Consider the following 24,418-nt stretch of genomic DNA (forward strand, 5'->3'; position numbering starts at 1 on the left):
AGTTGATCCGCCTTCAGAAGCATTTATATTGGACTTCTCAATTCCCAGGTTCTATTTCTGCCAGGTACTTGAAGCCAGATTTAGTAAACATTGACTTCCCTAATAACTCCTAGAGATTTATTCCTAGAACCATCCAGTACATTATTGTGAATCATGGTAAGTAATAAAAAATTTAAAAAAATCATAATGATTTTAATGGCATTTGAAGAATCCTACAATTTGGTTGAATTATGACACCAGAAATTGTTAATGCTAATTTACTGTATCCTGTATATCCTAACTGCACTGTGTAGTTTCTTTATCAAAGCCTGAGGCTTATTCACTTCTAATGTTTTTTATTCCCTTTTGTTTGTGAAGAGGTCCTTGGCTCTAGTTTTAATCCTGTGTGCACTGCTTCCACTGGTACATGCTTTCTGCTACGTGAAGCCTGATGTAACACCAGGTAATGATTCAATGCAATGTTAAAATGTTTTTTTTGGGAACAAACATCTACAGTAAGTGTTATATGGTTTTCTTGTTTAGGCAGGACCCATTGTCTTGACGATAGAGATAAGACATGGCATGCTGTTGGGTCCACATGGAGAAACAGTGACTGCATGGACTGTACTTGTGATTCATGCTGCTCAGGGTAAGTACTTAGTTCTATCTAGACTACACAAAGTTTTGGTTCCACAGTCCTCAGGAATCCCAGACAGTTTCTAGAAAATCATTATTTTTGTAGTTATGCACATTGAGCATTATTTGTAGCATGAAATTCTTCATAATTGTTATTTTCCTTATTTAATAGAATGATTAATTATACTATTAATATAACACATATAATTATTTATAATACATTAGTGCATTTCCATCTTATACAGTTAAAATAAGTAATTTCTTTAATTGCAGGTATTCGACTCCTGTAAGTTTTCCTGCTGAATGCAAGAAAGAGTGGGACCAAAAGGCATGTGAATTCAAGGTGGTTAAAAAGAGTAATCCCTCTATTTCATGCCCTATCTTTGCTCAAGTGGGGAAGTGATGCAAGCTGGCCAATCCCTCCCAAATCATTTGTAATAAATGTCTACAGGCACTTTTATTTTCTTTCTCAGCAATTTTGTAGATTTGCTGTAGATGTGCTGTTGTGATCACATTCTTTAGGTCTGATATTTAATTGTAACTATGCGATTGGTCAACAACCAACATTTGCCAACCAACGCTAGTCAGAGGGTTAAAAAAAGACATTATATTTGTGCTCTTTCTCTTTGAAACTGTCCCGCGTAAGCTAGGGAAATTCTCTCTGTCTGTCTTCTAAAAAAAATAGAGTTTTGAATAATTAAAAAATATCAAAAAGCAATTTAGATTTCAAAATGTTTCCTACAGTATTCAATGCTTGTTTTGTCACTGGAACGGAAATGTATGTTTTTAAAACACTGACCATTTATCTCCCATTACTGTTCTGTTTGAAATATTATTTTAAAACACTGCAGCTCAAAATCAATTATTGTCAAGTGACATTAGTTTTATGTTTGAAAATACTTTGAAAATAATCAATAAATGTTCTGAATTCTTTTCTCCCTGTTAAATTGTCAGGGCACACTTGTAAATAAGAACTTGTTTTCAATGTGTTTCCCATTAATAAAGAAGTTTTTAATGTCACTGAAATGCTATTCAACTTCATTCTTTAGTTGTGAGTCTTCACCTTATTTAGATATGGGTTGTGTAATTTGTAAAAAAAAAACAACAATAACAAACAGTACACCCTTAGGCTGGGAGTATAAATCAGCAAACAAGCAATGGCATACCTTGACTTATATCATGAGCTTTGCACATTGCATTGTTACATAATTGACCTTGACTTGAATTCCTGTACATTAAAATAGACAATTTACAGAGTGTGTTTGTTTTAGATTGTTGACCTTTTCATTTTGTGATTTTCAATTTTGGAATGGTTTGAAGTTCACGTAAACAGAAAAGCCTCTGATAATTACCTGTGCTCAAATGTATCAAATGTGTGCAATGTTTTATGAAATGTGTAGATAGGTGCACAACAAATGTTTGGGACATGCAACATGCATACATTTGAAAGATAAATAGGTTAAGTCATATACAGTGCTTTGCAAAAGAACCCCTTTCAGACCCTGACGAATTCTCTCTGATTACCAAATTACCAATGGTATATCTAGGTCTAGGTAATCTTTATTATCCCTGAGGGGCAATTTGTTGCACAGCCAGCAGTACCTTAAACACCACAACACCACATAACAAATTCACATACAAAAACAGAATTACTTAATATTATTCAGGAGGCCAATAGCATCAGGGACAAAAAAAATCTTAAATCTGTTGGTCCTGCATCTTGGTAGGTTTTATCTGCAATCAGATGAAAGCAACTCTCTGAACAGGGAGTGACTAGGATCAGCAAGGAGTGACTGGGCCTTTGTGGTTCTGACTTTGTACAGTTTGTACAACGTCAGACTTTGTACAAAGTCAGACGTTGTACAAACAATTATACTGCACAATCGAACAATTCCCTCCGACTAATTTCTGTTTTTCAAGGACAGTGACCCAAACCAGCAAGAAAACAGTTAAAACAGACTCAAAATATTCTCAAAAAAGTGGTGTCAACATTAAAACATCTGAGCTTCTGATAAAAGTACATGCATTCATATACTTTGTTTCCCCTAAAAACTACAGCTATTATTGGAAGGTGGTATTGCTTTTATGCTGGGAAATATTTTTCAGAAAAAACAAATATGTTGCTTGCATATATATTCAACCCCTGTGCTGTGGAAGCTTCAATTTTACACAGATGAAAGTAATTGCCCTAATGAGGACACAATTACCTTACCATTGGCCTTCCTATAGTTCAGTGTTTCTCAACCCTGCTCCTGGACGCCTCCATGCATGTTTTAGATCTCTCTCTGCTCTGTCACACGTGATTCAAATGATCAGCTCATTGTGAAGTCCTTCATGTAGTGATGGCTAAACAAGGTTTCATTAGCGTTATTTTAGCAGCAGGATAATCTGGCAGTACTCAGATTTTCTTTATCACAAAAAAGCCATCATTGTAATTTATAAGGCAATAAAGTTAACAATCTAGTATGTAAAAAAGAACAGACAAGAACAACATTGGAACAGACATTAAACATAAAATGTACAGACTAGTTTGTTAACTGTATTGCCTTATATATTTCAATGATGGCTTTTATTTTGAAAAGAAAATCTGAGTTTGTGGTGCTAGAATAATATCCTGCTGCTAGAATAAGTAAGTAATAATGAAGCCTGGAATGGCCATCACTACCTTCATGAGCTGCATCAGGTATGTTAGGGCAGAGAGAGACCTAAAACATGCAGAGCAGGAGGGCGTCCAGGAGCAGGGTTGAGAAACACTTCTATAGTTGATATCACATTTTCTGGAAAGAAACGCTGTTGAAAGATTATTGGTCAAGTTGAGAATCTGAATGACAATGAAAATCAAAGAGATGTGTTAGCAGTAAAGTAATACAAAGGAAAAGATTAGGAAAATTGTACAAAATAATACCCAACTGTTTGTATGTCCCAGTAAACATACAGTGGATATAAAACGTCTACACACCCCTGTTAAAAGGCCAAGTCCTTGTAATGTAAAAGAATGAGACAAAGATAAATCTTGTCAGAACATTTTTCACTTTTAATGTGACCTATAATCTGAACAATTCGATTGAAAAACAAACTGAAATCTTTGAGGGGGAAAAATAAAAAACTCACAATAACCTGATTTATCTTTGTCTTTATCTTTATCTTTGTAAAATAAATCACAAAAACCTGGCATTTTAACAGGGGTTTGTAGACTTTTTATATCCACTGTAGTTGGATCAATAATCAGGAAGGACAGAGTTCCTCTAGCTGGAGTGAAGTAATGGTGCACCAGTCAACTACATCAATAACTCTGCATATCACCCACTTTTAATTTGGGCCAAAAAGCTCTACCTCGGGATCAGATAATTGTTTGTTTGCCACTTCTTTATAAGCCTTGCTCTTGCCAGCTCATACTGAGAACTGATCAGTTAAGACAATTTAGTGGTGCTGAAGGAAAATTAGGTCCCTCCACTCTGAACTTTTTTAATCGGTTGAGGATCTGAGGAGTATGAAATTGACAAAAGGCCTAAGTTGGACATGGCTCTCTGCAGCATTAACTTGTCCTTTGTCATTGAATTAAGTTTTTGACTCGATTTTTACATCTAATAACAAACTTTTATTGAGTCTGCGACTTTTGCAACTAACTAAATACATGTTTAATCCTCCCATCATGGACTGGATGTGTAATATATTCTTTATGTGTATTATCTATATGTACAATCACCATCATACTTCAGTTAGCGATGAAATTCCAAGTTTGACAGCAAGTGTTTTTTATGAAATGATCGATGCACAAATTTGCAAGGACCCATTTTGGCTCGACAGCAGCAGTGACCACATATCACAGAATCAAATCCCATTAAAAAAGAGGAGCGTGTCGCTATTGTGGAATCCCTGGCCATTGTCAGAATGAGCGTCGCAAGAAGAAGAACCAAAAGACAAAGACAGGATGTTCAGATGGTTGGAACACAAGACATTCTGCCCACATAATGAGCAGCGGCAAGCAAAGATCTCCCATGTATGGGATCCAGGAATCAAAGATGGAAAATTTCCTTGCGATACCTGGAACTGACATGAGCTTGTATAATCATTGATTAAGAGTTCTAAATGTATTTCCAAAAATGTATCATACCTAAACACTGAATAGAGCTGGAATTTATCATGTCAACCTGATCACTTCCCTTGATAATAACCAGGCTTATCCAATTGAATATTAATTTGAAAAGCAGTTTGATGGTGAATAATAAGTTTTAGTAGGCATTCAAGAAATAGCCTTTTTTTGTCTTGTCATGTTTGATGTCAGTAGGGCCTGTAGGTTTTTACAAAAGTTGGAATGTGTGTGTGTTCTCTCTCTATGCCTTGTCGCAGTATGTCTGGTGAGAGGGAACCATTACACAGAGGGTAATAATGTTTTGAAGTTAAGTAAAACACAGGGCTTTCCATGTGCACTGAATTTGATTATAATATATGTTATAATTTTGTTTTAGGCAAAAGATTGGGATATTCTCATGTGAAATTACGGCAAAAAGGGTGAAAACAGCCAAAAGCAAGTTTATCCCCTACAATAAATTGTTATATTTTATTTAAAATGCTGTATTGGCTTTGGTTAACTAAGAATATTTGAAGTTTTTTGTGTTTATCTCGTCACTGAGTTGCCATTTGTGTGTTAAAGAATACTTGTCTCATTTCAAAAAATTTGTTAGGTACTTGTCACCAAACTACATGAGTTAATAAATACAATTTCATTGACCTGAGAAAAGATTCCTAAGTGTATTCAAAAATGAGAGCTGTTTAACTTCACAAGAAATGTATCAGTGTTATATGGTTTATAGTTCCTTCACACAACTGACGATGTTGCACATTCTGTCTTTGATTGTGTTTTCAACATGTTCATTTAGATTTTTTTTTTATGAATATACAGTGCGCAGCACCTTCTCGAATGGATTCTAGATCCGTCCTTGATATCAATTTTTATTTTTCATGTCCGTCCTGAAATGATGGCCAGTGTGAATCCAGGATGGTGTCGTTCTTGGTTGCATTCCCCTTGATTCTGATTTCTCTCATGGTGTCACTTTTCCATTGACTTGATGACAAGAAAGCAGGGGGGAAGTATGATATGATAATTAATTATGATTTTAAGAGTTGAGCTTAGAGCTCAAAGTGAATCAAATTGGTACATATAAAACGTTTTTTCCTGTTGGCATAGTTATAAGGAAGCATTGGCAACTGTTATGTTTTACATCTTCTATTCATAGGATTTGTTTTTAATTTGTTTGTTCAAAAAGAACAAATCGTTCAAGAACAACCCACCACTAAACAAAACCCCTTGGGCAGTAACTAGGGGTAACCACGATTCTCTTGTGTTTTCACTTGACGAAAAAGTCAGTAATCATCACCTACATTGATAGTTATTGTATGAATGTCATTCACAAATGAAAGAAAAACAACCATTGTTGTTTCATAAAATGAAATGACTTTGGCTAGCAACTGCTCAATTCTTATGACTATTCCAAGTAGTAAGTTAGTAGATATTAAGCCTATTACTGGCAAAGAAGCTGTTAAAACGGCCAGTGGCAAAAGCCATACAGTTCATAGATGCTAGTTGTGGTGGAGGTAAACTTAATAAGAAACGTTAGTCAGTTAAACACAATGCTTAGCGAAATATTTAAACTTGGCAGGATGTTAAGGTGTTTATTTAAACTAAAACCTAATACAACAGCTCAACAGACTCACTGTGTCACTGTATATTGCACATAAATACTTGGATGAACCAAAATTATCTACAAATAAACCAAGATAAAACAGAGATTATTGTGACTGGCAAAAATAAGAAAACTAGTTATGCTGATGACACACAGTTGTATAGTTTGATGAAAAATGGAGAAGCCCCAAAATTAGTTACTTTGGAAGCATGCGTTTCGGATATTAGGAAGTAATCATCCACGTAACCTAAGATCGCAAGATGCAGGCCTTCTAATTGTACCTAGAATTTCTTAACAAACAGCTGGAGGCAGGGCTTTCTCTCATAGAGCTCCACTACTGTGGAATTATCTGCCAGTTAAGGTTTAAAATGCATACATTTTCAAGTGTCTACTAAAGACTCATTTCTTCAGCATGGTCTATGATTAAGTGCAGTCTGGCCCATCGGTGGGAAGGTGATACCGTCCACCCTTGCTGTCTTGCCAGGTGGGTTCACATCTCCACTGGGATGCCCTCCCTCCAATGCCATTCGGGGGCGGAGTCACTGGCTTGTTGTTGTCTCTCCGTTGCGCCCGTTGTGCAATTGGGGTGAACTCTGCCCTCATTTCAGGGTGGTTGTGGTTGGTTGGTGTCCCTTTGGTTGATGCTCGGCAATATAGGTGGATTGACTTCCAGCCAGAAGGGCCCTATCTGGGGCCTCCCCCGGATAGGACCCCAGTGTCACTGGACCCCCCTGTCTCAGCCCCAAGGTTTTACACTGCTATTTTAATGTGCCGGGGGAGTAGGGTCAGTTCTCCTTCTCCATGGTAAACCCTTGTAAATCTAAGGAATGCACTCTCAAAATGTTCTTGTCTCCTGTGCTGTTCAAACTTAGGAGGATATGAGGTCTTTGCCCACACCTCCTGAGTACAAGGCTCTAAAGACTCGTCGCTGCCACTGTCCAAAGTCCTCCTGGCTGAGTTGCAGATCAAGATGATACCTGACGATTCCAGCTGCCAGTTTGATAACCAGCCCCCCCCTCCACCCCGTTGTCCCTGTCCTTGTCCATCTGGTCATGCTTCCGACCTGGATTAGGTTTTATAATGGTGCTTTTAGTCTACAAATCACTGAATAGTTTAGGCCCAAAATACATTTCTGATATGTTTGAAGACTATAAACCAAGCAGGGCTCTTAGATCTATGAACTCAGGTCAGCTAGTAGAGCCTAGAGTCCAAACTAAACATGGAAAAGCTGTGTTTAGTAGTTATGCTGGATACAACCGGAATAAACAATGAGAAGATTTTAGACGTGCCCCAAACGTATATATTTTAAAAACCAGGTTAAAAACACTTCTCTTTATCCAAGTGCTGGAGTGTGAGGATTGAAATATCGGGTGGTGCAGTAAACAGTTTTGGGAACTGTAATTCATCGAGGATGAATATATAATGCATGTACAGACATGGCATAAATGTCCCCCTGGAGACATCCAGGTAAGTCATTGATGCAGAGATTATCTCACAAAGGGTATGACAGGTTCATCCTAGTGGTGAAGTGCAAGGATTGAGATACCGGGGTGGAGAGTCCCCCTGGAGGGTGGTTAGAGAACAATCTGACTGTTTATTCTACTGCATTTTATATTTTTATTTTCATTGTAAAGCACATTGAATTTCTTCTATGTATGAATTGTGCTATATAAATACATTTGCCTGCTTGCTAATATTTGATAAATGGGAACCTGAGTGAACAAACAAAATTATGATATTTATTAAAGAAAAACACCTACTGGCCCTGTGAAAAGGTAATCACTGGAATGGACATCAACTGTTTATGCCACCTTTATTTTTTATTTTACCTTTATTTAACCAGGTAAGCCGACTGAGAACCAAACCTTATTTTCAAAAACAATCTGGAAAAAGGCATGACAAATGCAAGACAACATCTGTCACACATGAATATAATCTTAAACAGTCCAAGAAATATGTACAATGCAGTCAGCAAAATATGAATAAATTCCAAAATACATGTTCACCACAAGGAGCACATATGTACAGATAAGATACCTAGCAGGAGCAGTTCAGTTTGTATTTGAAGGAGTAAGGGATAAGTGTTAGTATTTTGCAATTTACTGATCTCATCAGTACCAGAGAATTAAAATCAATGACATCCAAACGAGATGTTGACTTTAGGAAGGACCCGCATCAGGTATGTACCAAAGCACAGCATTGTATTTGGTAGCCAAATCTAGCGTTATGAGTCCCTATACCAGAGTTTATAGATCACAAAGTTGATTGTTTTAGGGGACAATGGTGACAAAGCGGATAGTGTTGTAGTGTAAAAGTGCATCTAATTTAGTGTGAATATTAGTTACATATGGATCCTGCAATCCTGTAAATGACATTGTCTAAGTCTTTATCGTTGACAACTTTATGGCAAACAATTTGATGGTAATGTTCAAAGTTAGATTTATATTGGGCAGGGCTAGCCCAAATCCGGTCTTATTGTTTACCAAGGTATTGAAACTCCAGACCCAAATAATCCCTTTCATTTACTTTAATGAAGGGGGAATATCTTCTTGATTACCCAGCACGCCAAACAAATGAATCAAGCATCTAACCTTGTCATGTCTCATTATTTCCTCACTATATTACTACAACCCACAAAAAGATGTGAACAAATTTGATATGAAAAGTTTTAGGCAAATATTTTACTATAAGTCTAGTTAGAAAATGAGAATAAAAAAATGTAAAATGTTCCAACCAGAGGTGTTACCAGAAAACATTTTGCAGATAAAATGCAGCGTGCTATGGTGTAGTGTACATTGAAGCTACTATTTCATGTACGTTTCCATCAGATTTTTTATTCAACCCATAGCTTTGTCACAAATTGTTGCATAAAATAGCAAAGTTGGCCACTGTGGTATGGCACCTGCATTCAAGGTAACAACTTGCAAATAATGTGGGTACACTACCGTAAACTGTGATCAGTTTGTGTAAGAGAATTCTTTATCAAACGCAACCTGCACCAATTATGATACCAAAATAAGACCCAGAACCATGATTGGGGAAGAGCCTCAGGCAGTCATCCCATGCACTTTCACCACAATGTATTTGATCTATAGACTAATAAATTGCATGCTTTCCCAGAACATATTAATGTTGTGAATGATGTGTCTATTCAATACTTGCACCTAAAGGCATTTCCACTACTATTACTATAATATAATACATTTTACTGACACAAAAGAGCTCACCATGTCAAATGGAAAAAATTGTATTGTAATTGATATTTTCAACACATCCTGTTTCCATCACACTTGACTTTTTTGTTATTCAACATTACCCAAATGTGGTTACTGAAGAAAGAAAAGATGCAGGATGACTTTTCAGGTAGAAACATGTTTAAGGTTGGACTGCAACACCAAGAAAGATCTTAATGGAATCAATAATGAAAATACTAATAAGCAAACTAATTTATTAACTACAAGTTTCATATAGAAAAGTTTCAGTGACCCTTTTACAGCTAGACATTTACTGGCTAAATACATTTTTGGGAGTGCCCAGATGATTTTCCATTACATTAAAAATAGCAGATACATAGTCTAAAAAGCTCTGGGAATACCACTTAAGCAAAAAGCCAACATCTTTATAACCGCACCTTTGGTTACTCAATGCTTAACTAACACAGAAGGGTGATTCGATGTTTGGACTAAGTACCCATAGCAAAATACAGTGACCTTTTTGGATTCCAGCAACATCTCACATACACGATCAATCACATTTGGGTCAAAGGATAACATCACAAAATACAATGGATATCAAGTGTACACACGTGTTTACGTAAAGCAGGATAAAATCACAACAAATCATGTCAGATCTTAGATAAATGCACATTTATAAAACTAAGGCATTAACTGATTTATTTTGGCGTTTGTTTGAGAATATCAATTTATTTCACTTACATACTTTTGGTTACAAGATGATATAAAAGGTCTGAATTTGAGTCAGTAAACTTGATATCCACTGTTAAGGCTATACAACATTTTAAAGAAAAAAACACTAATGAATACAAAAGGAAAGTAATGGTCCCATGGCAATGGGTAGGTAAGATGTTTGTGCTGATAAAGCACTTCAATTCACATGGTTCTTATGGTTTATATTGAAACTATCTATTGTAAAGACCCAAAGGAACCTCAGCAACGAGGCAAAATTGTTGAATAATCGTACATTACAAAAGCCCATGACAGCAACATTTTGCCTAAACATAAAGGCAATCCTAATTCAACTGATCTTCATGGTCCATCCTTAGGAAATTACTTTGTTAAATTGTCACAATATTACCAAACATGATTTAAGCCAATGCAGTCAATCAACCAACTTAATGTAGACAAACGTGTTCTAAACTTTTCTATATGAAGTCTGCCAAACAAGGACTGTATCAACATATTGTAAACAAGTTGCTGTAACTAGCAAATTCCTTACAACATTGGATAGGTAAAGAACATGGTGTACACAAGGAATGTGTACTGTTAGAATGTGTCTATTCCAAGCACTTCAGATGTACTCAGAGGACTATGGCTTGGAATGATGCATCAATAGTAATAAACGATTCTCAAATGACATTAGATAAATGTTTCTAGCTGCCTAAGAAAGATGATCGAATCACCAGATCATTCCTTCAATGAAAAACCAGAAGAGCCAGAACTTCAGTAAAGTTTTCATGTCCTCTATTGACTCTTCAGTCGATTAATAGCAGAATTAAATATAAAATCAGATGCAATAATTGTGTGTACTAAAGCTATAAGCACTGTTGACCCTCATTCAAAATAGCTCCAGCTAACTCTCAGACTTTTCTCCAGTTTTGCATTTGACTATTGCATTCAGTCCAGAAACTCAAAAATCCAAATGCCGACATAACTACCAACTCTTACTCTGCCACCACTGTCAAAACAAGAATGCAATTTAACAATGCCTTCAAATGTGTAACCAGACTGTGAGATACAGTAGATGTTTATAGTACACAAGAAACAATAATAAGAAAAGGCTTGGCACAAGACATAATGTGTCTTTTCTCTTTGCCTTTCTTGGCACAGTATCTCTGTAACCGCTACTCTCTGCTGTGTGTGTCTGCGTGCATGCGACTGCGTGAGTGTGTGTGTGTGTGTCTGTCAGTTGAAATCGTTTTTGGGGCTTCATATGGCATTTTACTCTACCGTCACAGACTTGGCCAGGTTCCTTGGGCAATCCACCTATATTGGGAAAAAAATAAACATCTCAATTTGTTGCAACAACTCTAATGTACACCTCTATATGAAGGCCTACAATAAAAGGAAAGCTATACCATCTTCCTGAATTCCACAGCCTTGAGACACAAATGATGTGGAGTTAATAAAATAACTGTCAATGACAGCTCTGAGAATATTTCCCCCTGAATAAATATTTCTTGAATGAGAGCATGCACATACCACACAAAGTGGCTGAAAGTATTGGTTTCAATGACTTTTTGGATGCTCTATATATTCAAATGATCTTTACACTAGCAGCCACAAACACATGCACGGTCTGAACAAAGGGAAAGCACGAGACGATGTTACATTAGGAGAACCAGGCGTGTTTCGTAAAACAAACAATCTGTGCATTAGCCTTCAGGAAAAGGTTAAGCCGAATTACTTTATCCTGAATAGTAGTAGAGCTCCATTTGCCGTCTGCTGTGTAAAAGTGCCTGTGCCATTTAAGACACCAACCTGGCGCAAGGGCAGTACTCACATCAAAGCCCCTGAGTACAGCCAGGTGGAAGGAGAGCAGGCGGTACTCACACCAAAGCCCCTGAGTACAGCCAGGTGGAAGGAGAGCAGGCTGTACTCACATCAAAGCCCCTGAGTACAGCCAGGTGGAAGGAAAACAGGCGGTACTCACATCAAAGCCCCTGAGTACAGCCAGGTGGAAGGAGAGCAGCTGCAAAGGTATGACGCTCAGGATGCCCTGCAGACAGTCCACACCGTGGGGCACTCTGATGGTGCGGCTCGAGCTCTTGGCTGTCTCGTAGTCATCCCTGTCACAGATCACAATGGGCCTGCCCTGTAAACCAAACAAATCACAGTGTTTTCAGCACAACATGGCAGCATATCCTTACCCTTAACCCTGGATGTGAGATCTCAATATGATACTTTGGTCCTTCCTTGAAGAAGGCCTGTTCGGACATCCCACAGATGGATTTGTGAGAGTGGATGTGTCATGTAGCAAATTACTCCTCCCTTTAAGGTATAGTATATATTACTGTAGAGTGGTATAAAACAATTAAAATGTTTCAAATGTGCAAGAAGTTCCTAATATCCATGTTTTTTGAGTAATGTGTATTTATTTCACACTGGAAGGTACATGGTCACTAAAACAGCAGGTAGAAATGTAAATGTTTTATTGAAAGTGAGATTAACAACTAAATAGCATAACATAACTGGCTATGGTTTATTGTAGTTGCCAACCTTTGACCAGCTGCGGGGTGGACAGCAAAATAGTGTGTGTCGAGATGTTGTGTGTGTGCCCATTGGCACTTCTTACCGAGCGGGCCACAACTTGTTGCAATGCGTTCTGACATTTGGTGTAGGTGTGGTCTCTCATGATGATCATGATGACAGGCATGAGTTTGTCAACCAGAGCTAGGGGCCCGTGCTTCAGTTCCCCAGCTAAGATGCCCTCTGAGTGCATGTACGTGATCTCCTTGATTTTCTGCACAAGACAAACACCAAAAACCTCCATCAGACAAGAAACCATAACCGCCTCTACACATTCAGGGACACAAAACCACATATAAAAACATCCCCTTGATGTGAGAAGACAAAAGATTAGTTTATTCATCTTAAATTCTACAAGGAAGTGGCCTTGAATATCCTGAAGCATTGTATCACACTGATCATAACTTCATATAATAGCTGAGAATGGAGATTCCAGTGGCATTCAGGTCTAAAGAGACAACATTGCTTTAGGAGGGGAGACAGAGGTGGCTGTGCTGACCAATGCTCCTTCTAGACAAGTGGCGTAGTGGTAGCCTCGGCCCATGATGAGAACACTCTTCTGCTGGTACAGTTCTGCGGCCAGGCTCTGGATCTCATCATCAAGACTCAGCACCTCCTTGATCAAGTCTAAAACAAAGAAAGTGAATGAAGGAGGAGGGAGAAGCAGCAGCATGAATGCAGGTAGAAATACAGTAAAAAAAAAGTAAAGTAGTACATGTTCGTGCATTCAATTACATTTCAGTTAACCCTAGGTGTGGGAGGAATTCTCTCCAGACGACATGAAGATGTCTACACAGCCTAGCCATGGTCTGTATTAAAAATCAATTGTATTTGTGTGTATTTGTCACTGTTGATGATATTTTATGTACTCCACAACAGCAGGACCAATTTACAGGCGGCTTCCTGGTACCTGGTGTTAACTGGAGTCTGAAAAGGCCTTTACACATCAACTGCCTTAATAATATAATTGGGGGGGGGGGGGGGGGGGGGGGCTGGGACTGGGACTTAAGGGGTTCTGAAATGTAATGAGCTGAATCTCTAAACAACACAGCAAATGATAAAAAGGTATTTTTACAGCTAGACAATATCTGTCCAGGGTTGAGAAAGCTTGCCTAACTTCCCCTGACTAAACGTAGTGAACACAGGCGCATTGAATGCGTCCCACAATGCTTTAGACAGGCTTCACCTTGAAATCAGTCATGTGTTACAGGTTACAAAAGCACTCCTGGTTTATTCAGTTCGCACATTATGTAGGTTATGACTTCTATCATCTCATTTTAGATGTGAGGTTATCAACGCTGTTTAAACTCAAGTTACTCAAAATAGATTGCAATTCTTAAACATAATTGCAATATTTGGCCCAAAACATTCTGATTTACTGTCTGATTTACTTATACCCAAATTCTTCAGCCCAACCATGCGCCAACCATCAAATATGGTACTTAATTACCCCATCACCAGTTACTTCTAGAAACTAAGCAATGAGAGCTGTATGGCAACCATCACCATCTAATCTGAAGAAAGTGCAATGCTAATGTTTGTCTTAGATAGGACTAGTACTATTTGTTTATTGCAACAGGTATAAATTCTAATCATAACGTGAAGTACAGTAGCTACACCCGACAGCATTTACGACCATCTTTATTGCCAGCCGATGCAATACAGCCCTGGGCATCCCTGGGAAAGCTAGGCATCTTTACCTTATCAACAACTTTGTTATCAAAGAAACAACTGATTGTTTCAATGGCTTTAAAGAGCAGATAGGGTAGGTAAAAGTGGAGGTGTTGCCGTTTTTATTATTCTGCATTCCTAAACAATTAGAATTGCTAGTCTTAAACATTAAATTAGGAAACAAATTGCTATTATATGTATAGATCATCCACCATGTGCTAAGAAAGGTACGCTAAATAGCAATCTTGACCTATTAGCCTTAGTTAAACCTGATCCAGGTGATCACAAAGCCAACACAGTGAAATCTAAAGGAGCCTACTAAATTAATCATTATATATTGACAAATGTCTCATGTGGCCAATGCTGTATATATTAGTGACATGACATTTCAGAATTGAGAGGGATACCACTTTATCCCCAACATTTTTGTAAATGTGTTTTCTTCAATCTCCACTTTATTCAATGAAGTATCACATGACATTGGCATTTGGGGTCATGAGCAATACAACACGATGTCTTGGAAGATGAGCATGTGTGCGTGTGTTCTGGGCTACCTGGCAAAACTCTCAAGCCTTGGATGATCTCACGTCGTCGTGGCTGCATGGAGATTCTGTCGTCACACATCAACAGCGCAAACATAATCAGAGCCACAAACTGACTGGTATAGGCCTGCAAAACAACAGAACAGACACTGTCTGACATACTGCATGCTTAATATTGCTCCAGTAGTCACAAAAAGGTAAAGCCAAAGTCTCTGCTACAACATAAATGCCCCCCATGTAATGCCCTGTTATTCTCCCTGTCCCATTCCGGTCCAAATGTATCAACAGTATTTACAAACCGGCGTAACATGCAGGTTTTTTTTGCAATCATCCATTTTATGTAGCATTTTGACCGACAATTGCAAAGTATTACAAGACAGACTTATTGAGAGGTTAAACATCTTAAAACACTCACTGCTGAAAAAACCCTAATCATACCCTTTGGTAAATACATTTGCAATAAATGTTACCTTGAGGAAGTCAAGGTTTAACAGGCTATTTGTAATATCGTTCATTGACTGAAATACATGCATACTGTTTTAAGTTCACTAATGTGTGTCCCCTCTGTGCACGCAGCACATAGTCTTTTTGTTATCCATGTAAGGGGCCTATTGACATCCACAATGTTTGGATAGGTCTTTGGGCCAATCTGTAAATCCAGACATCACCCAACCCCCCCCATCCAGGCCACAGAACAGTGCCGTAGGTGGAATATAATAGTCTGTGTATGAAAGATGTAATCCTGTAGAAGTGCTAGGCTATGAGCAGCAGTGACTTCGTCCCCTCACCTTGGTGCTGGCCACTCCTATCTCCGGCCCAGCGTTGATGTGCACTCCACAGTCAGTCTCTCTGGAGATGGAGCTGCCTACGGTGTTGGTGACACCCACTGTCAGGGCTCCTCTCTCCTTACAGTAACGCAGTGCCATCAGGCTGTCAGCTGTCTCACCTGCATACAATGGCAGCAATACAATAAACCAAGTATATTCCATCCAGAATACAATATCTGATTTAGAGACAATGGATATTTCATAAGACCTGGTCAGCATTAATTTTAAAAAAGAGAAAATGCTTGGGGTCCATTGTCATACTTGTATGACACATTGCCGAAGATCTGTTGTGCAGGAAAATGGCACAGAACATTCTTTGGGGGGAGAGAGAGACACTTCCTATTTCCAGCAATGCTCCCACCTGATTGACTGATGAAGAAGCAGACGTCATCACGGAATACTGGTGTGTTTCTGTCCAGGAAGTCACTGGCTAGTTCAACCATAACAGGCAGCTCAGTCAGCTCCTCCAGCACCTGGCGAGTCTGGGGAGGAAGGTTCAGCACTGAAACAAGCGATACACCTGGCACTGAAACAAGCGATACACCCGGCACTGAAACAAACGATACACCCGGCACTGAAACAAACGATACACCCGGCACTGAAACAAACGATACACCCGGCACTGAAACAAGCGATACACCCGGCACTGAAACAAGCGATACACCCGGCACTGAAACAAGCGATACACCCGGCACTGAAACAAGCGATACACCCGGCACTGAAACAAGCGATACACCCGGCACTGAAACAAGCGATACACCCGGCACTGAAACAAGCGATACACCCGGCACTGAAACAAGCGATACACCCGGCACTGAAACAAGCGATACATCAAGCACTGAGGAACATTCCCATGTTCAATTTAGATCAACAACTTATTTTTGCTTGTTTTTAATAGTTGTTTTTCCTAACTCACAGTAAACTAGTGCCTGAAACGCCAACATCTCTGTGGTAAACAAAAGGTCATCTGGTACTCACTGCCACCCCAGCATGATAGCTAGTGCCACAGGCGATAAGAATGAGTCGTCGACACCTCTGGATCTCTTTGATGTGATCTTTTAGTCCGCCAAGGGTCACTGAGGATGCACAGAGAAATAGTTCAAAAGGCAGAAATGAAATGGTCCTTTATTCATATGGGGATACTTGATGAGTAAGACAGATAATGCAGTGGGGAAATGTGTGTCCTGAGGGTGATACATTTTCATGTGACACGGGACAGACATCTCACCCGTGTTGTCATCAAAGTTGACCCTTCCTCTCATGGTGTTGACCACAGACTCCGGCTGTTCAAAGATCTCTTTTTGCATGAAGGAGCTGTAGTTACCTGAAATATTTTTCAGAAACATTAGATCAGAGTCCTGACCAATAACAAAACTTGAGTGTTTTGCAGCCTGCTCTGACAGTAGGAATGCCTACTGAAACTGGCAGGCAGTTTATCAGCACCCTCTGCTGGAGACCTGAAATCTGATTCTTTAGGACGTATGCCTCACGTCTCCTTCGCCCACAGTCGAGTACACCATTACAAAAACCACCCTTGACCATTTGAACGTTAGTTTATAGGCTAGCCAAAATCTATTTGATGTGCTCCTCCCAACTGCAAATCTTCTTTGTCACTGAACTGATTGAAGAACGGCGAAACCATATCTCGTTCAATAACGCGCATTTTCGCTGCAGAGTACAGGGCAGTACTTATTACGGTAATTTACTGTACAGCAGTTGATTGATGGACGGTGTTGTGTCCGCAGACTTCCCCCTCCATCTCCCTTACCCTTCATGATTTGCTGCAGCTCCATCTGCAGGGTCTGGATGGCGCGAGCGGGGTGGTCTCCAGCAGTACGCTTGATGCGGTGGATGGAGAGCCGTCCGTCCGTCACTGCTGCCACATCATCATCCTCCAGGAAGATGACCCGATTGGTGTGCTCAATCACCGCACTGTCAAGGATGACCGGGCAACAGTCAAATCCAAGGCCGTTGTTGTCCAAATACAAGTGAATACATTTCTAGACTATGATTCTAAGAGAGTAAAGTGAATCCCAAAGTCGTCATAGCAATGCACGAGTAGGATGTGACTTACAGAGTAAAGAGCTTTTCAGAATCTAAGAACATGTGGGTGCTGGACAGAGTTTGAATAATGGACCGTTAGCTTTAATACTTTTCAAATTCTACACCCTGCTCATGTATTTCCTCCAATAACAACCCTTTGATAAATACAATTTGCTGAGGTGGGAACCCCGTGGATAGTCTCAGAGACGACAGTTCAGCCAATAGACGAAGTTGATGAAGCTTGTGGCATTTTACATACAAATAGTCAGTAAAGAAAAACAGATCAAAAACTGCTCACATTCTCTAAGCCAATATTGAAGTTACAATAGGCTACTCTCTAGATCATTGAGCCACAGATCTCCCTGCCCTGTGAGTCACGTGGGTCATATTAGCGAGGCCAAAAGGTGTCCCACCTGGCATCAGAAGCAAAGTAGTACTCCACAGACTTCTTGTCCTCAGCGAAGAGTGTATGGCAGGTGTCCTGCTCCAGCCGGGGCAGGGTGGGGCAGCTCTTCTTGTCCTTACCGGCTGGGAAGATGCAGTACAGTGTATTAGACACACAACAGCCCAGAGCTGCTCACCTTCCACTGTGACCCACCGACACTGAACGCAGTTACCGGAAAAACTTACATGATCGGTACAAGATAGGAATGTGATCTGTCGACAGCTTGTGGTCACTTTTCACCCCGATAAGGAGAGGACCTCCCCTCCTATTTACATACAGACATAAACAATGACTTTGATATACCAAAAGTTACCATGAAGTTAGATAGACCAAAAAAATTCTACATTAAAGGATAGTATATTTTTACAATTCAAGTGAGTAGAAATGCAACTGCACTGTACCTGGTTCCTACAGCCTCTCCAGGGTAATGGACACTCTTGAAGACAAGCGCAAAAGCACCCTCCTAAGAGATAAGATAAAACAGCAGAAATAAAACAGGGTTAATCATGAGACACGCTGTAAGGCTGTCTTGGGATGTTTTTAGAAGAAGCTGAAAGATTAAAAGGCTCTTACCAGTTGCTGTGTCACTCTCTCCACCAGAGTAGCAAAGTTGAGGTCTTCACTCTCACGGTTGTCATACATGTACTTCACCAGCTTAGCAATGGTCTCTGTGTCTGTCTCAGACTCAAACTCATAACCCTTGCTCTCCTGTAGAATAGGAGACAGTCAGTCATGAAAGACCAATAACTCTCACTGGTCGCCTTGATTAATGAAAGAAACAGACTCCCTTGTACAAAAAACGTAAACTGTTTCTCCACTCACCAGGAATTTCCGCAGGTCTTTGTAATTTGTGATGATCCCATTATGAATGACAATAAACTCTACAAGAAAAAAGATAAATACAAACTTTTATAATGAAAAAACATCCCTCTTTTTATTGTCTATAGTCAGTACAGACAATAAAAACAAAGTAAACAATGTAGAAAAGTCAAACAAAAAATTTAGAAAAGCAAAACTTTTAGTGTTGTTTAAAAAACTCCTGAAGTTTTAAACATTATAATCCAAAATAATCATTTAGATTTCCAGTTTCTATCATTCTGTAAGGAACTAGCTGAAATGTAGCTCCTATAGGGAGTGGCATACCATCTATGGCCCTGCATCGCAGTGAAGCTACAACATTGCAAGCCTTTCGGGCCATACTGACAGTGCCCTGAAGAAATTGGCTCAGCAACTTTCAGGACTTCTGGGAGGGTTGCGTTGCCAGGTATTACTGACCGGGTGCCCGCGAATTCAATTGCAGTTGTAAGCCTGAGAAGATTTGTTCTTCATTCTTTAAGTGTGTGGGTTCAGGCCAGGGTTTAAGTTAGCTGGCAAATAAAGGCTTTTCGCCGGTATCAAGAGTAGTTGTCCGGCAGATGAAAATATAAACTTTAAATTGTTCCTACATCCGTCTTTAGGAATATGACATCTAGCACAATATGTAGACTATAGCGCTAATACTAAAGGTTTGAGGAATGATTGTAGTACTGACTGACCGTTGCTCTTGTCAGACCTATGTGGGTGGCTGTTGACAGGGCTGGGGGCTCCATGAGTTGCCCAGCGAGTGTGGGCGATGCCAAGGTGAACATCAAACTCCACATCCATGTCCATGTCCTGTTGCCCTGTGGAGCAAACACAAACACTGTTCAAAAGCAAGCATAATAAAACAAAAAAGTTTTTTATTTAACTGTCCATTTGATCTGTTTGCTTTGCATGCATTCTCAGAAGAAAGATCGATCCACATATTTAATCATCTTTACAATGCTGAGAGCAGGCATACCTAAGCCCTTCAATAAACATAACATGTAATCTTACTGGTGATCTCATCATCAAGAGCCTTCACTTTTCCACTCTGCTTGATCAGTTGAATACACCGGGCATTGGCCTCCCATTCCTTGCCATTCCCTCCATCAATTCCAACCCCTGGCGGAAAGATAGGAGTTATTTCCACAAAGTACATAAGGGACAGTAGCTTTACACATGCAACAGTTCCAGATCAGAGATTGCACAACTATGTTGATATCATACACCAAATAGACATTTTCTGTCAGTGCCTCAGGCATTTTAATAGGTATTTTCAACCCGATTTACCTACAAACAATACTGTCCACTTTTAAGGGGACTATATATACACAAATTATCTTAATACTTGGTATAAGCCTCTGTTAGCAGAAATTACAACTGTATTTTGGAAATGCGTCCCTACCAACTAATGCTATATTTAAGCATTAGTAACACATTGTAGAGTGCATGGACATAGCACTTAGCAGATGTATACTGGCAATATGCCACAGTCCCTCAAGATGCCTTATTGCTATTATTCATCAGTTACAGATTCAACTGAAGCAGTAAAAAGTGATTTTATGTCAAACATGTGGTCTCATACACCACAGCTAACAGCCAATTAGCATTCAGTGCACCCAGTTTATAATTCTCCATATTCTTCTTCTCAAAACTATTCAAGCTCTGTAGAGTTCCTTGCAGAGCGCAGAAGTACAGCAATGTTCAAGTCATGACAAATGTTTTTAATTGTATGAAGGTCAGGGCTCTGACTGCACAACTCAAGGACATTAACTTTTTATTCCTGAGCCACTCCACTCTTGCTTTGTATGTGCGTTTTGGGTCATTGTCAGGCTGAATACTTATACCCTGATCTTGTGTCTTTCCAATACAATGTCCCTTAGTTTTTCCTCAGTTCTCATGGCTGAGCTTTTGCAATTCACTCCCAACAGATGAAATCTATAAAAGCAACTCAATTGATCCTGAAATTATGTTCATCATTAAAACTGAACAAATGTGGTGACTAGTAATCTTGGTGTGTAAATGAAACTTTAAAATGTAAAAAAGTCCAAGGGGGTTAACAATTTTTATTAGGCACTATTTATGTGATATTACACTCACCAGCAGAGTCATAGCCACGGTACTCCAGACGGCGCAGGCCTTTGAGGAGGATCTCTAGGATCTCTCTGCGAGTCCGTGGCACATGGTAGTTCAGATAGGCAAAGATTCCTAACAGAACAAAGAAATAGGGAGAGACCTGATTTGTACTAGGAGCTCAATGTTATCGAGAACAGAAAAGGAATTTCATTTAATCTCGTAGGCGAACCAAGGCTAATAGTCTGTGACAATGCATTTGTTGGTCTGTGTGGTCTCACTCAAGGCTTAATAAAGCATAATATGTTATCTGTCCTTATAGGCGAAGCCTATAGTATAAGAGACATTGAAGTTTCCCTTAACTAGGTAGCTAATGCAATCTGCACTGCATTCAATTACTGACATTATAATTCACAGAAACCTTAAAAACTACTCAAAAGGAGTTCTGCAGAGGAAACCTTGAGAAACATTACCAGCTCTGGTACCATGTCATGTTTTGGGGGTTGCGCTATCTGCTGAGAAGAGAGACAGAGCGAAAGGACCAGCTCAATGCTATTTTCCTGTGCAGATCTAAAGTAATCTCAGAAGAATTCCAGCTTAATCAGGAAAACAAAATGACATTTATAAAGTCACGTCTGGCCAAAGATAAGTTGTCTTTCTTCAGCTTATTTGTTAACAATTAGGCTACCTGGGCCTAGCTTGACTTATGACAACCAACAGCAACCATTCAGAACAAGGGCTAATCTGTTTAAAGTAATTAAATAAATATATACCTTTTTCTCAAAATGATTCCTTATCAATTCAATTGAAAGAAAAAAATAATAAATCAGGTTTCAACAAATAAATAAACTAACCAAGTGAGTGCAGATTTCTTAAGCCTAATACAAAAATCCATATCAATAAATTAACAAATGATATAAGGATACAGGCTAAAATGGGCAGTGATACAACAGAGAGACTATGTACAGACACACTGAAATGGGAGCAGTGCAACACAGCTCCCATTGAAAGCAGCAGAGCACCATGCCACTGGGAAAGAAGCAGGAAGTGAATGGCCAAGGAAAAACAAGGCTCTGCTTTGTTCAGAATGAGGGTTAACAACCACTGAGTAACAGAAATAAGGATCTCTCCTATAAAATCTTACTCCATGTTTTTCTTACCACTATTCCTGGGGAATTAGCTACGCTGTAGCAGTGCAGTATAAGGAGCATCCAATTCTGGCATTTTTGTCCTTAATCAGACAGGACTGACATTGAGAGAAAGCAGGGCTTCTTCTTATCAGGTCTATTTCTGATTGACTCTTAACTAAGCCTAAAGGCATTCACAGTGCTGAGACTAAGAAAGTTGTATTTTACGGAGTGATTTTCTATGAATGTATCTTTTTAATTCAAGTATAATAACAAGGTTATTTTTAACTATTGGTATTCAAAATCATCACTGTGGAACAGGATTTCGTCTAGAAATATTATAAATAATTGCTCATGATTCACAGAGTACACATTTCCCCACAGAAATAACACCTTGTGGGCTATTTTGGTCCTTGTCTCTGGTGCGTGATACGTGAGTTATTTGTCCGCTAAAACTAGCTTGGACGGGCATCAATGTACTACTGTGTAGGCCAGTCTCGTTCACGCACTAGCTTGCTCGAGAGTACATCTCAACCCCCTGACAAACATTCTTGGAGCTGGCCACCTCTACTTCAGCTAATTAAATTATTAAAAGGGAAACACTGTCAACATTAATTTCCATTCAGTCTTCCTAAAAACTGTATCTCAAGGTGCTCGATCGAAAAAGGCAGCACTATAATAACATCAGTAAGCATGGGCCAGGAAAATAGTGACATGGACGTTTTGTATTCGTCATTCTTTAAGCCCCCCCCCCCCCCCCAATTAATACATTAATTTCATCTGGAATAAAAAACGTTTCCGGTATAGAACCCCGACCTCTCCGATTTCACTGGCCAACACACATTACTTGACTTAAAATATGAACTTAGATCAGTTTACAAAATGGCCAGATCTTACTGAACCGGTTTCGCAGATACAAGGTATAGTCATGCAGGAGTAAAACAAACAGTCTTAATAGTGAATCTCTACATTTACTGACAATGTTTTTTTAGTCCAGGACGGGCTTAACTTAAACCGGGCCGGACTAGGCACTATACTAGCATAGAAACAGTGTTCGCTAATACATCCTACTAGTCACGTATTGCCTTTTGATTAAAATAAAACTAAAACACCATACGAAACCGTATCATCATCCAGATGACTTGGTGCCGTCCCGACTGCCACTCTGACTAGCTAGCATTATTGGTTATCGTACGATACAGCTATTTAGGTACTGTAGCTATGGACTTGAAAATGGGTGGTACACAATGCTTATCCACTCTCATCATATGACAGTCTACGTGAAAACATTTGCTTACTAGCTAGCTTTAAAACGTGATTTGCGTTTGCTAACAATATTGTTTGTTACACTGCGTCTGCCAAGCGTTCTCGTGCCGTGGATGATTGTATCAGGCTGCAATTGCGACACTCTAAAACCTAAAATTAGTTTTATTAACCTGAGAACTACGTACAGTTTCCTTTCGTGTGTCTGTGTGAAATAATGTTTCATATGTAAAATAAGTTATTAAATGTAATACTCACCGCACATATCTACGCCTGTTGCCAAGTACAGCGCAGGGACCTCAGTTCCTCATCCGATGACTGTCATCATATATCCCGCCCCCCTGGAAATCCATTGAATGAGATCCAAGAAGCGCTTCGGCACACTGCTGTTATTGGTGCAACGGCTGTCAGTTTCCTTTCTCACCTGCCGACACATGCAGTTTTGACGTGGCAGCAGGATGCTGATATCCGTGGGCGTGAACCATCGTACGGAATACTTATTAGGAACTGCTTTACTCCCTTTTTCTTACCCTCTCACTCTTCTCAGTTCTCACTCCAGTGACGTTGGGTGGGTAAAGTCACCAGCGAAGAACAATCAGAATTGTTTTTAATATTACATCCCCATTTGAGTGGGGTGTTACAATTTGGGGACGAAAGGCCAACCAGCTTGTCTAAAACGGAGACTATTCCTCTTCCAACTGCAGCCTCCCTCAATTTGTCTAAAACGCATCTAGATCCCACCTCAATACTTAGAGGAAATACTCTTCAGAATGGAATGGAATAGTATATGGGTACAAATGCTG

At 39.4% G+C, this 24,418-nt stretch overlaps 1 protein-coding gene across 2 annotated transcripts; it reads right to left on the reverse strand.

Annotated features, from left to right (window-relative positions):
* Positions 1-9,530: 9,530 nt before the first annotated feature.
* Positions 9,531-23,968, reverse strand: gfpt1 (glutamine--fructose-6-phosphate transaminase 1). Of its 2 annotated transcripts, none has more exons than XM_029124770.2 (19): positions 23,874-23,968; positions 21,253-21,360; positions 20,167-20,274; positions 19,848-19,973; positions 19,135-19,193; positions 18,886-19,020; positions 18,714-18,775; positions 18,498-18,577; positions 18,281-18,395; positions 17,593-17,756; positions 17,053-17,148; positions 16,803-16,900; positions 16,186-16,306; positions 15,786-15,943; positions 15,010-15,124; positions 13,284-13,411; positions 12,831-12,998; positions 12,189-12,350; positions 9,531-11,521 (listed from the first exon to the last, which is right to left on the reverse strand). In XM_029124770.2, exons 1-19 carry the CDS (start codon positions 23,878-23,880, stop codon positions 11,477-11,479), a joined length of 2,055 nt encoding a protein of 684 aa, XP_028980603.1. In that variant the 5' UTR covers positions 23,881-23,968; the 3' UTR covers positions 9,531-11,476. The 2 variants fall into 2 exon arrangements, with proteins under 2 accessions (XP_028980603.1, XP_034152344.1); XM_034296453.1 differs by having other exon boundaries at positions 12,139-12,350.
* Between the last annotated feature and the right edge of the window lie 450 nt (positions 23,969-24,418).

The sequence above is a fragment of the Esox lucius genome, chromosome 13 (assembly GCF_011004845.1).
Source record: "Esox lucius isolate fEsoLuc1 chromosome 13, fEsoLuc1.pri, whole genome shotgun sequence".
Lineage (NCBI taxonomy): Eukaryota > Metazoa > Chordata > Actinopteri > Esociformes > Esocidae > Esox > Esox lucius.

Coding starts and splice junctions, on each gene's coding strand:
- gfpt1 (XM_034296453.1), bottom strand. Junction 19,194..19,847: donor TAGGTCTGACAAGAGCAACG/GTCAGTCAGTAC, acceptor TTTTTCTTGTAG/AGTTTATTGTCATTCATAAT. Junction 16,307..16,802: donor GCTATCATGCTGGGGTGGCA/GTGAGTACCAGA, acceptor CTTCCTCCCCAG/ACTCGCCAGGTGCTGGAGGA.